This window comes from Idiotropiscis lumnitzeri, chromosome 18 (genome assembly GCF_059441095.1).
Source record: "Idiotropiscis lumnitzeri isolate Australia: NSW breed Sydney's pygmy pipehorse chromosome 18, RoL_Ilum_1.0, whole genome shotgun sequence".
Classification (NCBI taxonomy): Eukaryota; Metazoa; Chordata; class Actinopteri; order Syngnathiformes; family Syngnathidae; genus Idiotropiscis; species Idiotropiscis lumnitzeri.
The window spans coordinates 10,997,901-11,017,010 of NC_142408.1; the positions used below are offsets into that span (position 1 = coordinate 10,997,901).

At 40.1% G+C, this 19,110-nt stretch overlaps 1 protein-coding gene across 1 annotated transcript in view; it reads right to left on the reverse strand.

Moving 5' to 3' along the window:
- Positions 1-19,110, reverse strand: part of npdc1a (neural proliferation, differentiation and control, 1a) — a 23,925-nt gene continuing 4,815 nt past the window's right edge. The window contains exons 2-9 of the mRNA XM_088282081.1: positions 10,250-10,399; positions 1,893-2,006; positions 1,598-1,807; positions 1,052-1,118; positions 867-957; positions 652-731; positions 462-558; positions 1-352 (exon numbers count right to left, since the gene is read on the reverse strand). Of these exons, the coding sequence (XP_088138207.1) occupies positions 281-352; positions 462-558; positions 652-731; positions 867-957; positions 1,052-1,118; positions 1,598-1,807; positions 1,893-2,006; positions 10,250-10,399 (881 nt within the window). The 3' untranslated portion in view covers positions 1-280. The remainder of the gene's footprint in view (positions 353-461; positions 559-651; positions 732-866; positions 958-1,051; positions 1,119-1,597; positions 1,808-1,892; positions 2,007-10,249; positions 10,400-19,110) is intronic.

Consider the following 19,110-nt stretch of genomic DNA (forward strand, 5'->3'; position numbering starts at 1 on the left):
TTGCAACGTAAAGAGTTTAAAATTTAATTTGAGGACAGGATGCTCACAGCAACAACTCAAGGAGGCGTCTTTGTGTTAAAAGACTTAAAATCCACAAAGAAACCAACATTACACGAGGGTCATAAAAGCAGGAGGAGGGAGGCATGGACAAGGCGAGGATGAATTAGTAAAGGGCCAAAAGCAAGAAACAATACATCTTTTTAATCGTCTCGTCTTCTGCCAGGTTTCCTCCGTTTATCTGCATGCAGTGTGGGTGTTTGCACGTGTGTGTGTTCAGCATTCACTTTTGAGTCCCCTGATAATGCATGGTGGAGTCGTCAAACAGAGGGTTCTTCACCTCCATCTCGCCAGTCTGTGGAGGAGAGCACACATGATTGAGTTTTACCAGGTTTGAATGCATAAAAAAAATAAATGAATTGGTATTGTCAGCAACCACATAATGACTGACTGTGCATGCTCACCGGTGCAAGTCCAGGACACTCGTACACTGTGAAGTCTCCCGCCTCTTCTTCATCTGAAGTGATCTCGGAGTCAGTGACTTTTTGTTCTGGTTTGTGACTAGAAAAGAAAAGAAAAAAAAAAAAACGTCTCAGTATGCTGATGAATACATCATAAGTAAAGATTGGGCAAAAAAAAAAAAAAAAAACGTACTTTCCAATGGAGAGCATCTGCTGTTTTTGGTGCTGATAGTGGTACATTTGAGCACTTTGCGCCAGAGTTTTATCTCCAATCTACAGACAAGAAAGAAAAAGTTTTATGTGACATGCTCAAAATAGAAGTTGCACTTTTCCAATAGAAATCAAGTGGTGTGTTTTTGCAGAGAGGTGAGGTGAGAAATTGAGAGTTAGGTGATAAATTCAACATACCGATTTACCGGCACCTGTGGCGGCGGTCACACCTGCTCCCCTGAAGGCGGGATAGTCCACCTTCTGAGCGAGGCGCGATTCTTTCCGCAACCTTGGGGGGGGGGGGGGGGGGGGCACTTGAAGTTACTTGCACGTCAATTGGGCGATTGCAAAAGATCAAATTATGATTTCATGTGGTAGCTTACTTGACGTAGCAAACAGTCGCCATGATCAATGCTACGGTGCCAATCACCACAAACAGGGAGATAACAACTGTAAGTTGAAAAAGAAAGATTTTTTTTTTTATATCTTCATTTTTTGACAACGTCAGACACACAATCACGTCAAAGCCTAAATGTAAGCAGAGCTGCACATACAATTGGTTTGTTGGATACTTCATTACTCTGAAGTTGTTGATGCAGTGCAGGGAGGGTCTATTTAAATTGTAATTCTGCATGCACCACATGCACAGATCTGCGCACAAATTGACAAGTGTAGTAAGTGCTGCCTTTACTAATAAGTGAAATATTTTTATTGTCTTTATGAGTGCTCACATTCTCCCAAATTCTTGATTCTGCTTACGCTAGTAGAAGCTGCTTTCCTAGTTCAACACCATTTCCATTTTGGTTGCCATAATCAATGCAGTGATTGCTATGGGTTCCGCAGTAAATCAGAATCAGAATGCCCTTTATTGTCATTGTACTCAGTGGGTGGGAAGAACTGTCACTAAAATGAAAACAAATGAAACTCACTGATGATGATCTTGTCATCCTTGTGAGCGTTCTCGATGAGCGGGCCCGCTCGACCGTCTCCTCGGGTGGGCTGCGGTGCGGACGTGTTGTTTGCACGGACAGAGCCTGCAACGGTGCCGTTCCGGATTTGGGCTGAATGGCCACTTTGGAGCGGCTGCCCCTGTTGAGAGACGGCCATTTTGCTTCCGCCATTGGCAGAGAAGACGGCGACTGGAGGTGATCGGGGAACAAAATAATGACAAAGTAAGCCAAACGCTAACCAATCTGTTTGGTCGATGGTAATCCAAGTGCTTACCGGGAGGTTTCAAATGTGTCTTGGGTGGTTCAATTTCAGACACTTCCTGTTTTTCAATGTAGGAGTGGATGAAATCAATCTCCTCATCCAGGTCTGGGTACAATTGCGCTTGAGCTAAAAGACGAGATGAGAAAATTGTATTTGTTTACCGTAGGTACAGCTTGATAGCAGCCGGTCCTCCCTCAAACCTCTCCAGTTGGTTCAATAACGCTGTCGCTCGCCTCTTAACTGGAACACGAAAGAGGGAGCACATAACCTCTATTGTGGCTTCCGTTCAACTTGCTACCAGTACACTTGAGAGTTCATTTCAACATTCTATTTGTTTTCAAATCTCAATATAGTCTGGGCTTTCTAAACTATTCCACCCCGAGGTACCGAAGACAATGACCCTGCACATCTGACTGCTGGTAAGAAGATATTCTATATTATTTGGTGCCTTACTTTATATCACACTATGTCCTTTGTACACATCGACCCAATCAAAGTGACAAGACAAGGCGTGTGCCCGTGCGTCTTGTCTTATTTGTTTGTTGACTGGTGGGAAACAGGAGACAATACGAAACTGATGTTAACAGCCCTTTGGGCCAGACAGTTAGCCACATTCCTGTGGTACAGAACGGGTCTCCAGGGCAACCGGAGCCCAGTATGGACGTGTGTGCGTGTGTGTGTGGCCGGGGGAGGAAGCACAACAGGGGGCAGGAGCAATCAGCAAAAACTTGGCTCGTTGGCTCAGTAAATGTGCTACGTTGACAATAGAGCCCAAACCGGAGGTAATGGTGGCGATCAAAGTGTTCCTGCTATAAAGTCACCAGGCAATATATCATATTCTCAATGTAGCAGAACGGTGAATCATATATTAAAAAAAACAAAACATCAGTGTAGAGTAACTTCAATTAGGGCATTACGCCATTGTCAGGCAAACGACTCCAATCCCATGAAACATATCGGCATCGTTCCATTAATGATTACCGTATCACTTTCTCCCCCTGCAGAGGGTCAACCATCTGGTTGAGCTAATGTGTACGTACGGACAAAATAGCACTTTCACCGCCGCCCCTGCACTCTGCCATTTAGTGCAAGCCGTGGCAGGTGTCTGTGGAGGCGGCATGTGCCATCTGGACCTAGCAGGTGGCAGGGAGCTCCAGCAGTTCTGGTGAGCTCACTTGATTAGAATGCAGCGTCAGCCACGTCAAGAGTTCACCGAGTGGTACAGTCTGCCGTGGTAGGGTTCCGAAGAATTCAGTGATCTGCTTCCAGTTCGTCATCGGAGGATATTATACAAGGCGTGCGTGAAAAACTTCAGGACCAGTGCCACAAGTGATATATGTCAAATCCAAAGAGTTTTCCCGCCTCCAGACAAAGTAATTCCCCTCTCGTCTGCCCCCACTCATCCTCCACAGTGCCAATGTCATGGTCATGTTGATGTCATCGCCTTCAAGACAAGTTCCATTGATGACCCCCTTGAGTTTTGGCAGGAGAGAGGAAAAAAAATAATAATCACACAGAGCCCGGTCAAGTGAGCAGGGAGACATCTCCAGCACAGCAATGTGCTACTTGGCCAGGAAGTGTCAGATGCTCAAGACACATGTGAGCAAGTGCGTTGTCATGGTTGAGATCAATCCCGCCACAACTCCCTCTATTCTTATCACTCACTGCATTAATCGACGTACTTGTCGATTATCTGGCTCACATGGAAGAAAATATTCGTACTTGACAACGATTATTTGTAATGGTGAATGGTCTTTCACTTGTAGCGTCTTTTCAAGCCCTCTGCAAACTTAGCATATCTGCGTGCCACATTTCAAGGTGCCATCCCGGACCATGATGGATTTGTGACATCATAAAAAAGTAGTGATTGAGCGTAGGTGTGCGGTTGGTCACGCGCTACTTGAGTATGCACACTTGCGGTCACGTAGGAGTGTTTTGTCACTCGCTCGATAATGAGTCGTAAGCCCTTGAGACTGGCCTACGGGGGGCTGTTGGCTACTACAAACAAACAGTAAACAACTCAACAGGAGAGCCACTGACACGCATGTGCGCTGTTATCTTTTCCCACTCAAAAACCACTCACTTCCACATGTGCAATCCCCCCCCCAACTGAAAGTTCATACACCCATCCGGCCCTCCCCATCTCACATCTTACTTCCTCCATAATTCTTACAATAACTCGAATATCTTGAGCAGGGATGGGGACCTTCTTATAAGGGGCCATTTCATTTTTTTCCCCTACAAGGGTCATATTTTATATGCAGGAGAAAAAAAAATCATCAGATTTTGTGTTTATAGAATTGCATGGTGTACGACACCTGCATATGCGGTAGCAAAAACCGTATGATAAAAATGGTGTTAATGCTCTGAATTAAAAGGTATATATGGACATTTTGGAGGTACTCATTTAGAATACTCATATACAAGACAAATACACATTTGAATTAATGACATTAAAGCTGTTATTATTTGATATATTGGCTACAGCATATGTCGGCAAATACAGTACAAAAATCTATTCAACTTGTTTACTGAATGGAAAAAAAAAACTAATCTTCATAATATGTGGTTTAAAATACCTCAAATGCCTTTGCGGATAGATATTCATCAGCAATTAATATACATATATCATTTTCAAGGATGACGATTTTAATAACCATACAGATCATTACAATTCAACTGTTTATTTAAACGTAATAATTAACAGGAAATATTTGTTTTATTTTTAATTTTTAGGATTACACAGTGGTTTATATTTCATGAAAACCCCCAAATCACCATCAACAAATTATGTTACTGTATTAAATAAGAAATAAATCAATATGTTGGTTATCCATTTCAGAAAACTCCTTTGACAATATTCTCATTCATTGCTATGCACCAGTGTGTGCATGCGTGTATATACAGTATGTAGGCAAGTCAAGTCAATAAAGGAAACATGCATCCTCACTGAGCTCTAAGTAGTTCATACGTGAACTCTGCTGCCGTCTTGTGGGCCGTCAGGAGAGCAGCCGTACTCAAATTGAGCAAAAAGAAAAACCAGGGCAGTACTCGGAGGATCTCACTAATTGATGTGCTCTTTTCGCTGACCGTTTAAAATTCATTTTCCGACATTCGATTAGTCCGTGTGTATAAGTAAGAAAAGTGCAAACATCAATGGCATCTGACTTCCTGAAATGTTCCTCTAATGAAAGGTCGACAAATGGTCGAAAAGAAAGATAAGGAAGCTAAAAAAAAAGGTCACAGACTTGCATGTTAACTTCATTAGCTTTTATCAAAGGGAGAGGCAACTGATAATTAAAGCTCAAATATTTCTTTAATCATTTAAAAAAAAAAAAAAATGGTAAAATCAAAATACAAATAAATAATTTTTTTCTACGGCACTTGTTCTCATTGGGAAGTGGGTGAGGCAGTCGGCAGTAGGACACAAATAGAACATCCAGCCACACTCACATTTGCACCTAGGAACCATTTAGATACTTCAATTAACTTAACATGAACGTGTGAGGAAGTTGGAGTACCTAATGAGAGAAAAAAAAGAAAAAAAAACACAGATTCATGGGGGAGAAGGCTGAAGCCGAGATTCAAACCATAAACCTCAGAATTGTGAGACAGATGTGCTAAGTTGCTAACCACTAGCAAAGTGACGCTTCTTTGACAAATCATTTCACAACCAAGTTTAAAAAGAAGTGATGAAAAAAAACATTTTCTGACATGTTACAGACCAAACTAGTAAGTAAATCCAAATTTATGGTTGTAGGTGTCTTTGAATATCAGGTTGGAAATTAAACCACACTCCAAAGAAAAAAAAAAAAAATCCAAAATAAAATCAAATAAAAATAATCGTGGGATTAATCGATTACAATGGTCAACGGATGTTTGCTTTTTTTTAATTAGGAATTCAAGTAAACTTTTTAGATTCTTTTTTGTGCTGATTCCAAATCTGCCCTAGTTTTCTCTCAAACACATCGGGGATTCATAATAGGAATAATATAATTAATAATTATAATAATAAAATGTCATATGAATTGCGGGTTAGCCTCAGCAAAAAGAAGAATTCTTTACAGAAACTGCGTGGCTGTAAATTACATCGCATGGTAAAATCTGCATTGTAAAAAAGTTTGTGGGTCACCAAAAAAAAAAAACCTGATGCCTTTTTTTTTTAACATCAGAATCCAAAATACATTGAGGGACGCATAAACCCGTGCTGTTGAGAGTATCTTTAAAATAATCATGAGTAACATCCCTTCTGTATATGTTTTACATGATGAGGTCGTGAAATAACATTCGCAATTGGATCACAAAAAATGTGTTTAAAAATAATTCTATTGTTGGAAATAGGGTCGCATGTGAATTAATTTCCTGTCCATAATTGAAATTAGATGGCTGAAAATGCCTCACATATGTTTTCAAGCAAATATTTGAGTGTAATCTTTTAAATAATTGAACATTAGACGTCAATTTGTTTTTATTGTAACAACTACAATTTCTGCGTGTCTCATTAACACTCACATTTACTGCACATTATGTAACAAGAGTCTGAATGATGCTTTGCAAAAGAAAGGGAAATAAATGTGAGGATGTGATGCAGAGCAGCCCTGCCTTTAGCACATTCATCTTTACAGTATACGAAGAATGAACAACGCTTGCACACCAAACACGGCTCGGAGGCACGGACACGCAACGTGTTTGCTGATGGAAGGCCACTCCTGCATGTCAAATAAGCGCCGGTTTACCTTTTATAAAGTGCTGTCCTACCTCCTTGTGCTAACCTGGTGTGCCCTACTTGTTTCGCAGAATACTAAGGGGACATTTGAGTTTATGATTGCACGCAGAAAGCAAATGTAGGAAAACAAAATGGAGACAGAGCAACTACTGAGCGGGATGCACGATACAGCGACAAAAATACTGGAGTTACTCAAACTCCAAGACGGGAAAATGCTCGAAAATATGGACTTTTCCGCAGCCGCAATAGCTTCTTCTGGGAAGATGTTAGCGTGTCTCAGTGGAAATTCTTGTCTACTAATCTGCTTTGATGAGGAATTAAAGTTCCTCCACATGAGCGTTTGTTTCGCTTGGTGGTTCTTGAAGTTTTTACAACAAGTATTACTTAAAAAACAAAAAGTCTTGGGCAGTGGCACAATCATGACCAACCTTAAAATTACAGAACGAGGACTGCTTTGGTATTTGACTATCAACACTGTGGTAGCCTAAGTGGAAATGCTAGCTTAGCATAGCATCTTTAACATGTTTACCTTTTTATTGATATTTAAATGAAAAATAATTGAACGTATTGAAAGTAAATTATGCCTGCCGTACATTATGATGTCCAAATTAACTTGTAACTGAGCACCTGTTACCGTGGTGCCATTTTAGGCCCTTCACTGGAATCACAACAAAGGCATCATTTGGGGGTCTTCATACTGAGTGGTGTGTATACCATGGCTACACGTTAATGACATAATAGTCCTCAAGATCATGTGAAATATTTTGAGCGAGAAGTAGACAAGTGAAAAAACAAGGGAGATAAAAAGTCTACACACCCCTGTTTGAAGGCCAGGTTTTTAGAATATCACCTGCACAACTCAATTGAAGAAAAAAATGAGGTAAAAATAAATAACTGAGATAAGGCGATCGCACAGAATTAACCAATCACATTTAAACGCCATGTTAAATGGGAGTCAGAACAATTAAAGGGCCCCTGATTAGCTCCAAAATCTAAAAATCTTCATCTCTTTTTTTTTTTTTTTACACAATAAAAACAAGGCATTTGTACAGAGGCATGTAGACTTTTTATACCAATGATTGTAAAGACTCACATTTATTTCATGTTCACTTCTCGGTGGCGTTGCTGCCAATAATTTGAGCCAAGTTTCTACTGTACGCTCCCCTGCTGCAGAGCCATCTGAATTATTAATCCTGAAGCGCACACACACACCCACACACACACACACACCCACCGGCATGCGTTCAAGGAGACAAACACACACAAAACCCACAGCCACACGCGGTGAAAGGTGACACATTTCAATTTTAGCAATTTACACCGAATGAGGGAAAAAGATTTATTTTTGCAGCCGGGCTCTTTTCTAAAATGTCATTAGATATATAGAGCGAGATCTACGCCACTGAAGCGATTTAAGTCACCAGAGTGCGTGGGCGGTGCACGTGTTGCAGCGGCAGCAGCAGCAGGGCCAGATTAAAAAAATAAATAAATAAAATAACCCCCGTGAGGATCACATCACACTGCGGCATATTTGTCAGAAAAACACGGATGATGGGCGAACGAGGCCGAGTCAGCGCAGAGAGACAATTGCAGGAGATACATGAGACAGTGACAGTCAGGGAATAAAGCCATCAAGGCAAAATGGATAAGCAAGCAGGGGGGAGAGGGCAAAATCAATAGGCGATCCAACGGGGGAGAGCTTGACTGAAAGAAAGGGAGCTGTGTGCAATAACATACAGAAGAGACAGCAGCCAAGGAGGAAAACAAACATTAGCTTGGCTTAAAAAAAGTTTAAGTTACGACAATCCCACAAATTCACCAAGTCGCAATTTTGTGCTCTTTCTGCAATGCCACAAGATTCTGCCAAAGTCCTAGCTAAATAGGAAAGTAGTAACAGGTGTGAAGTATAGAAATACATTTGGTCTGGGTTGCTAGCAGAGGTTCAGAAGAGATTTCAACGCATTTGTACTGTAGGTTTGACTAGCTGTTAACAACGTGAGCTAACGACGGAGGTGACAGTTGCATTTGTTTTTTAACACGTGAAGCAGCGTTACACGCGCCCAAAATCGAAGAACCGGCAAGCCATTTATTTTTAAGGGGAGCGTAAAGCCTTTAGCCTGATCCTCATCAAACTACAGCTGTGGTATTGTCTCTACAAAGTTTTATGGAAATTGTTTTTCAAAATCTTTTCCATAATCCTAATAATAAGAAGAAAAATCAAGAATATTCCCAAGAAGACAAACTAGATCTGCACAAAAGTTTAAGGGTAAGATATTGGCTTCAGTATATTCCTCTACCTTCAGCACTAATGAGGTTTGTCTAAAGGTCTGTCTGCTTGAGACAACAGCAGAAATAACGAGAGCTCATCACAGTTCCTTCCTTAAAAAATGTTCGAACTGAGTAATGAGAAAGCTCTGTGCAATCTGTAAATGTCAAACTATTCTCTGGCCAGAAGTCGGGGAACCAGACATCACGCCAGACTGAGACGCCATTTATGTGCTAATCGTGTCTTTACCTTAATCTTGCTTCCTGCCATCGGTCAAGTCAGGTGTGCATACAGCTTATGCATTGATTTAAAATAAAAAAATCACATTTGACGGTGAAATGGAAGACCTAAAGCAATCGAATCATTTTCAAAGTGAATATTCCAATGATTTTGCAGGATTTGAAATAACTATGCGACTGAGTTTGTGAGGCTTTAAAAGGGGGGCCTGGCCTGGTGAGTGCCATGTGCCGTCAGTGAATGAGAGTAGCTGGCAGTTGTTGGCTCACAGGTGTTAAACGCAAGGTCCGGGGGCCAGATCCGGCCCGCCACATCATTTTATGTGGCCTGCGTAGGCAAATCACACACACAACTTCATGTTTCTTACTAAAATACAAAAATGTCAAATTTTCAACAATTTTAAAAACATTAAAATATTGCAAGCAATTTTGCTTTGTTACGAATCACATTTTTTTTAAATGAATTTAATGATAGTTATTTTCCTGGATTCTGATTTAAAAAAAAATTGTTCTCCATCAGTTTGTTGTGAATATGTAATAATAATAATAATAATAATAATAATTTCTATGAGTCCACTGTCATAATGGTCCACCAAGTGAAACCAAAACTATGATGTGGCCCGCGAGAAGACACCCCCCGAATTAGCGGCTGGCTTGTGGGCCATCGAAGCTAGTGAATAAATGTGCTTATTACGTGTTTGATTTTTGATTAATAAAGTGTGCTTACCATTAGCCACTTTTGACGGCCCTTACAAAAATTTCTAACTAGCAGCTAAAGATGTTTATGTTATGTTGTGTCGGTGCTCTTGGACATGCTGTTGTGTTAGCCAATTCTGTTTTGCAATGGACACATCACACCTTCTTTTTTAACTATAAAATTGGCTCCAAAGGGAAAGTATCTGACATTTATAAAGTCAACTTATTTTTACACTGAGTGGTGCGTGCATCCACACCCACAATAACGGTCCGTGTACAAAAATGATCCCTGAGTAGCTTCCTGTTAGAGGATTTTTGATGACCTGTTTTGTAAGCAAATTATTTGAGTTCAGCCAATGAATCATTTCAGCCCGATTATAATGAGTTCACAGGGAATAAAATTCATCCACGCGGGGGGAAGCAAGTGTGTTTCATGTCTTCATACCTCGTTGACGATATCGCTTTTTGTTCACACAGCGACCCAGCTCATCCTCCACAAGCACGGAGATGCAGGGTCCACAGGTGGTGGAGCCACGCTGGCACAGCCGACGTCCCTCTTTGGCACAGTCAATGTGGGGAGGGCACGTTCTGCCAGCTGACAAAGACATTGGCAAATTTGAGAAGAATCCTCCAAAAGTGACATTAAATAATATTGCTTGGAATGAGAGAGGGGAGAGAAGAGAGGGCTCAACTTCAGTGAATCCTCTCTTCTCTGATCTTTTTCGAAAGAGAGTTTATGTCAGCGCTATATCGGAAGTTCACTGAGGTTTTAAAGTGATATGATCTGTGATTATTTATTTTAAATTTTTTTTTTTTTTTTTTTTTTTTTTTAGAAGTGAGGATTAGTGGCTGATGAAAGATTGTATCGCTGTAAAAAAGACTTTTTTTTTTTTGTAAAAAAACAAAATAAACTAGAATGGTTCAATCCCAAACAAAATCTTCATTTCAATCAATACAACACCTCTTCTGTACTCAGTAAACGTCATGAATACGTCTTTTTTTTTTTTTTACTTTTGTCAGATAGATTCATTTATCAGTCATTGAAAAATTATGGGAAATTTGACAATGTACATTGTTTTTAACTAATATATATATTTGGTCAACGCTAACATTAACAGTCAATATAGCAAATTTAGCAAGATAGCTAAAAGTAGCTTTCCGCTTCTGGTTGGATTTTCATAATTACTTTTGTGACAACACATCGGTAGTGTCAAGACTAACGCTCTCGTGTCCATCCAAACCCAGTTTGCTTTCCCCATTAGAGGCCAAATAATCCATCTTGGAAAAGGATTTATCCAATCCAATTTGTCATGCAAATCAAATAAAGTGACCTCAACGATCATATAAAAAAAAAAACGAAATAGGTGTTGCATGCGAGATTTTAAAAAGCAGAAACACGACAAAATGGAAACTAGACTGATGGTAATAAATTAATAAAATTGAATGGAAAGAATGGTTACAATTACGAACGCTGTCGTTTCGCACCACAGGGTAGCGAAAAGTACTCAGATGAGTCGAGTAACTTCACGACTGCTATAATACATCTCAAATGCACGTCTTCCCGGTGAGAGCACAGTGCTGTTAAAGATGCAATATTTTGGGATAAACGATTCAAGTCTTTTTTTTTTTTTTTTGTTCTATGGTATCACAATCCAACTCGTTCTCCTCTCCTTGGATGATATTTACATAAGGGGAGAGTATTAGTCATGAATCGAGCTGGAGGAGAGATTCAAGTGACCTCCATGGCAACAAGGCTTGCGATGTGAGGGAAGACACGAGTTATTGAAGGAGCAGATGTGCCGAGGGGGAGTGAGGTGAGATGGAGCCAACACGCAAGAGTGATGCCTTTTGTTTTATTAGCCCTTCTGTCTATTGATTTGTATTCGCTTGGAAGCAATTATTACCTTTTCACAGGAGGGTTACGTTTTCTCTGGAGCAGGTGCAACTTCCAGTCAACCATTGTTGAAATACAGTTTTGTTCGGAAATTGGAAAAGTATGGCCAGTGGGCCAAATGTGTAAAGATAATATACGGCAATAATACATACAATGTTATGAAATACAATTTCATATTCTTTTATTTTAAGATTCATAAAATAGGGTGCTTGGTTTATCACAGAATTGCGTTCATATGACGTTACCCAAATTTGTACGCAAGTCCCCGCAGTTTATCCCTGCGCTAACACGGAAGTAAAGTCATAAGTAAAATACATATTTATATTAAGAACATTTCCAGGTCTTTATAAAGTGTGTGACATTTTTAATTTTTCCTTTCAGTTTTCACTTTTTCTCCAAATATCACATCTGAGCCACGACGTTTAGCTTGTATTGCCCTACTCCGTTCTCCTATACCGGTTTCATTACATGCGTTTTATTTTTTTAGGTATTGTCCGCAGATTATGCAAGTTGAACTAATTCAAAACATCCATTTGACCAGTACTTCAAAAAGATGCTGAAAAAGATTCTCATGAAGTGGTTTAAATGTACAGCCTTTTGATTTTAGATTTGTAAACATTAATGATGAAATTGAAAATGAATTCACTCCTTATCACATTTTCAGTCGTGTATTATTGTTGCGCATAGACACAGAAGATGCACGGACTGTGTGTGTAGAACTTCTAGGCCTCGTGACAATTAAGGAGTGTTTGTTTAGTTTTCAAATGTTCTGCCACCTGTTCAGTTTGTGCGTGCAGTCAGCAGTGAAATTACAGCAGAGGAAAAATATTTATAGCTTTTGGTGAAACACCTGAGAGCGACGCGGCGGCCTCATAAATGTTATTTTGGGAGAAAGTTTGCAGCGTGGTAAAAGGTGGCATACAGCTCTCACCTGCTCTGCTTATAAAACATGAAAAAAAATGTGTTCAGCCACTTATTCCTCATTATCGCTCTGATTAACATCTCGATCATTTTACGCCCCACCCGCCATCTATCATTACACCGTCTAATTTTATCAGTCGCTGCTTACTTCCTGCTCCTGAGCGGTTCGTCTTAACTTGTTCCTGCTGATTTCCTTTAATGCCATGACCTCTTAAAGAAGGGCTGTCAGCACAAATGGAGATGAGTCGCTGAATTAAAAAAGAGACGACAAAGTAAATACAGATAAAGTATAGATGGGCTTGAGTTTATCGTATCTCGTCTGAGGATCCAAAAGCTGGGGATGACTCATCCTGCTATTTTTGGCTGTATTCTAATCAAAGCTTAAAAAGAACCAAAAATGAGCTCAATTTTAACTCTGCTGAGACTGCAGAGCAGAGTCTAATCAAAAGCAAAACCCCCTGAAGGAGCGAATAGACAAACATGTCACAGAGCCAGTCGAGGAACTGGAAGAATGACCTGAATGTTGTGAACACTTAATATGAGTTTTAAGTCACGTAAAAGGCAGCTGCTGGTTATTTATAAGTATCGAAAGCCTGTTTTCAAAGGGGTGAGCAACTTATAAAAAAATTTTAGTCAAAAGCGATAAAGGTGAGTCACAATTGATAATGATGTTATTATTATTTTCTATGGCTCATAATGTTCCCGAACCGTATTTATTTTTTTTTTGCAGCATGGACCCATTTTACAAGGATCTATTTCAACGGACCAGCATAGAAACAAATCCAAACTATGATAATTAAATATACAACGCAGATGTACGAAAACTGTGTCACCTTTCTGGCAGGAGTGACTGCTTCAAAGAGCGCTACGGTCCGGCGGATTATATTTCAACAGTGAACTGCGAGTCAAACGCCCTCGATAAATTGGCTGATTAAAAGACGAGATTTGCAATTTGTGAACAACAACAGTAGACTTTCCTGTATTTATTTATTTTGGAGGCAAATCATAACAGATGAAGCTGTGCACTGACAAAGGAAAAGGGTCAGGTCCGACAATTTTTATGAATTAGGCCGACCAACATAGTGGCCGGAGGGCAGGGGACTGACCGACAAAAAAGGGTCAAGTGCCCAGCACTGGTCATTTATAGCTAGGTGAGATTCAGCCAGTCAACCAATGATTGACAAGCAATCATCATGACACCCGTTGAACAAAAGGGGGGAAAAAAGAGCGGGTGGAGAAGGAGAAAATCCCCTCCCCTTCAACACGGCTAAAAGTTACAGTTTATGTCAACTGAGAAAATGAAAGACCTCCAAAGTACTCCAGAGTTTCAAGCGTCCATGATATCACTGTCCTGCCCTCACGACAACCACATCAGGCGTCAGGGGTCATTACGGACATTCACCACCGCAACGGTAGCACTTAAAAGCTGAAAACGAGTTTCCATTCACTCAGGCCATTAAGACCACAAACACTCAACAACCCAAACGATACCATCCAGTATCAATTGAACAGAAAAGCATCTTCATAAATGCTTTAAAGCACAGCTCACTGTAAAAAAGTCGGGAGCCTTTTCAACTTCCTGTAACATACACAGGAAATAAAAAAAAAAACAGTCGGATGGGGTGAACTCCCATTTGCTGCTGTATTTGGTTTTCCATTCAGTTTTGCCTTTTTCATACAAATATCCACTATCATTACGAATTTACTACGACAATTGTGCGAGTGAATGTTACATTCTAACTGAATGATACAAATTCAGGTTAAAACAGCGCCGTATAGGAACGAAACGCTGGCGTAAATCTTACCAGAGCTTGGACCGTTGCCTTGTGACAAATTTTAATTTTTTTCATGAACGCAAAAACTCATCGTGCGTTATGCTGCTTCAACATCTGCACGTTATAATAATGCCATTCAAATCTCAGCGGTGCCAGTCAGCAGTTCCCATAAGTTAACGTGGAGGAAGATATTACAGTCACAAGAGCGCAGGCAATTATTCTTCACACAAACACAAAGCAAGCAAATGCGTGCAAAAACTAAGTGACTGTCCATGTGGCGCTCCGGAGGCGTAAGGTGGGGAAAATGGTAAGAGAATGAGGGTGGTGAAAAGGCGAGGGAGTGTGAGGGGAGGGGGGCGGGGGGCAGCCAAAGAAATCGGCATTAATTAATGTGCACATATGCAAAAACGCTTTCACACTTCACTAATGCTGATGCAGTCCTTGAAAGGGTGGGGAAGCAACAGCTTATTAAAACGATACACAACCTTCATTTCATGTACGAATCGATGGTTGCTTTGGAGCTGAGTTATCACCTCAAATTTCCCCATTGTGGGACTAATAAAGGACATCTTATCTTATCTTAAGAGTTCATATGTTCATTAATCAGGTTAAAGCACTCTAAGGGAGGGCAGAATCACATACGCGGTTTTCGTTGATTCTAATGATGATCGTGTGATGCCAAAAATCGAGATCAAAATTATCTTAGCACTACGCGATAAACAATTCAATTTAGTACAGTGAAAGGATGGCTTGAAAATGGCTCCCGAAAGGAACCGCCCCACTCTACAAAACGAGCAAAGGAGCTCATCACGGTTGTCTACGCAGTTCACATGACAAAGACGTCGCAGTGACAACAAATGTCAGGTCTCCATTTGAGGTCCCCCAAGATGTCAACCCTTGAGCCGTGCTATACTCGAGTGTAGGAGGAAGGTTCAGGGCAATATGTGAGGGAGGAAAAGCAAACATTCAGGAGGAGGGTAGTGGTGGTTAAGTACCAAGCAAATGAATCAGAAAAACAAACGAAACCAAAAAAATAAAAACAACAAGGACGCCACTCCGCAGCATGCCGGCTGATTATGATAGTGTGAAAAAACTAATTATGCAACGCTCGCTCCAGAGTCCTTGTTATGAGAGAAAAATGACTTCTACATCTGCTGCTGTTGCCAGGCTTCACACAAAGAGACAAACAGGCCTTCAACCTCCGCCTTGTGAACACCACATTCGCCTTGGTGACAGTTATATTATGTTCCGTCAAGTTGTACAGCGATGGCACATGAAATGCAACCACGCGAAGGCGGGCGCACGCCAGGAAATAAGCCGAGTGGGTCGTGTACTCCTATTGTGTCGATTTCCTGACACGCTGATGGCATCCAGGAAGTGAGCGTGACATTCCTAATCAAGTTGGAAGCGCTCTCGTAGGCACCCCTCACGTGATTTGTGCGCATGCCGTTTATTTCCCACGGGCCTACAAAACCGGAGCACGGTTCGCAAACCTCACACGTCTTTTATTCTCTCCAGGGTGCTCATTATGAAAAGCGTTTAAAGACTGGATATTAAATGACATGGAGGGTACGCCGACGACATGTACGCAGCAAATTAATATTTATATTATTAAAAAAAAGGATACGTTGAAGAATTGGTCCTTGAGTTTACCATGTGCAATGTGATCGGTTAGCTTTTTGGTGTTGCTATGTGTCGTCTTGGCAAGTTAATGAATTCTTTCAAGCCTAAAAGGGGTGCGGAAGAAACCAAAACAGGATGTGAAAGTACATTTTCAGGAATGGTTCTGACAACATATGGCACTTATAAATAACCACAAAATCAAAACCATTTTTCGTAACAAAAAAAAAAATCTATTCTATTCTATTAATTTCATTAATATGTATAATGTTTCACATTTGGAAATGAACTACTAATTTAATTCAAATGTTCCGTTTCTATAATATTCAAATTTTTTCAGATGCACCTGTGTATTACGTGAGGAATAATTTGGGACAATTGATAACTTGTAATGTTGGGGCTATTACACAATATTAAAAACGTGAATGCAAAAAGTTCATATAGTTTCTCATTTATGTTTTTATTCAAAATTAAATTCATGTCAGAGCACATTTCTTATGTATTTGAAATTCGAGGGCTTTGGCGGATTTTGTACATTTCTCAGCAAAAATATACTAACAAAAAACATGAACATTTTTGGTCACTTTCATCGTGATTCAACCCCTTCAAAAGTGAGGCGCCCTAAAAATTTGCTTCCTTCATGCCTTAAAGTCTTTAACCACGTAACGGAAAATGTTGCTTCATCGCCCCAGAAAGCATCCGCTCTCACAAATGGCTTCAGACAAATCTGACAACCTGCCTGGAAAGTGTGCGTCTTATCAGCGTTGGTTTACGAATTCCGCGTATGCGCTCCTTTTCTCACGCTGCTTTAATAAATCCAAACAAATGCACGCAAGCGCTTGCTGGAAAATGGGCATGACTTGACATCTAGTTAACAAACATGACAAAAGGATAAAAATGCTATCACACTGGAGAAGATAAAAAATAAATGCATAAAATTCATTTAAGTGAGTGATTTGCTGTTATGTGCTGTAGCACTGTCATGCCATTTACGTCAGATAAGTGTAACCATTACACAGGGGATAATTACTATGTCATTATCATTAGAGTGAAGCAGAGCAGCAGCAACAGCAGCAGCAAACACCCCACCGCCACCTCCCACCCTCCACAGCCGACAGAACAAAGGGCTTACACAATGGCAGCATGTAGGTGGCCTTGATTTATTCAATTCTATTTTCACTACATGTCGGACAGATGATGCAACAAGCTGATTAATTTTCTTGCCACCTCTCACCAGCAGCGGCGGGAATCTCACGATTCAATATCAGTGTGATATTTTTCACAAAATCAGGCCAGTGGGTAGGGAATGATGACTGGACCGATAAGATGGATTTATCGAGTAATCACATCAGGAAGCAAGTGCGGCGAGAAATGGAGTTCGCCGCAGGACGTCCTTGGTTTACGACGGTCCCGGCAACACGTGTTATGGTGCAAAATGCAGCAAAATTAACGTGTTTATATAACAGCCGAAGGTGAGTGAACTCGGGTATCCCCTAAAAACTTGATTCCAAAATGAAGATGAGTTCATATGAGAAATTTAAAACATTATTCGCAGTCATTATTGTATGTCATAATATTTTGGCGAACGACAAAGTACGGGAAAAAATGTTTCATCAGTTGTTTGGATACGGCATACAGTATTTGATGCTTTTGCATTGATGACTGTAAGAGAAAATATAATTCATTCTCACATTGTTACTAAGGAGCCACACCGCTTTATTGATGTTTTAAAAAAAAAAAAAAAAATTTATTGCTCTTAAAATGCTTTCCATAGCCACTGTCTGCTTTTTAAAAGCAATCCTTAGTGATGTCAAAAATAGACCGGCTGCCTCGACGTGTGCACTGTGAGCTGTCAGCACTGGCAGGCCTCCATCACAAAAGTATTTTAAGTAGCAAAGACAATCACTGCCATTGTTGGTGTGATGCGTTTATAGAAAAAAACATCCACAACAATTTAATACATTGAATGCTGAATGGAATGCACTAATACAATATAGTGCTTTCCCCACACCAGTGGTTCTCATACTATTAGTGCTATGCAAAAGAATCACAAAGTACAGTTCAGTTGTATTTAACTTTTAGTACAATTTTCCTTTACTATACTTTAATGTTGGTCATGATTCGCTCCGTATTTCTGGTAGGTGACTTTGACTTTTAGGTGGTTTGAGAATGATTGAGATACACCAAAATCACTCACATTCAGACGCCAATAGGCTACCCAAAGCACTGCCAAGCCACTGGGAGCAAATTGGGGTTCAGTGTCTTGCCCAAGGACACTTCGGCAGACGGCAGTCTAAACCGATGTTAGAACCAATTAGGGCACAGACGCCACAACAACACTACAAAAACGGAAAGACGAAGACTAGGACTATACTAAGACTGGCTAACTGTTAGCCAATTACTAACTTTAGCTCAAAAGAGCTAACGCTACACTTTGATGTGCTGGCACCCACGTCACTCACCAGTTCCCGCCTGTTAAAGCCGGGCGGCACAAAGACACAGATGTTATAGGGTAACACCTGGTGGACAACTTGTATAAAAATGCTAAATAATATTTTTTCGTGGATCATTCAATTAAAAGATTCAATAAGAATGGTTTTTGATCAGGGATGGCTTTACGTGTCCTGAAACAAGTTTACTTCATTATCTTGCGCATCAGGTTGTTGAAATGTTTTCCTGTTTTTATTGTTGGATTTTTGTTTCAGAAAAAAATATTCCATCTGTTGCTGAACAGTACCCTTAATTCATAAATATTACTATTAAATATGTTAGTATGACATATTATTATTATTATTATGAAAACATTTTTGTGCGAGAGAAAATACGAGGGCATATTTATCTTGTATCTTTAATAAAAAAAAAAATCATAAAATATGTTCACAAGTTTAATTGGTAGAATGATCATTTAAAAAAATATTGAATAACTGCAGGTCTCTTCTCAATTTGTTTGCATAAAAAAAGGAACTACTACTGTGACTTGACGTCAGCTATGGGAAGTGGAACTCTATCAACAAAAAAAAAAACAAAAAAAAATTCATATTTTCCGGGTCTTCCATTAAGGAAATGAATAATACGCCTAATTGCCTGCTTTTTTTT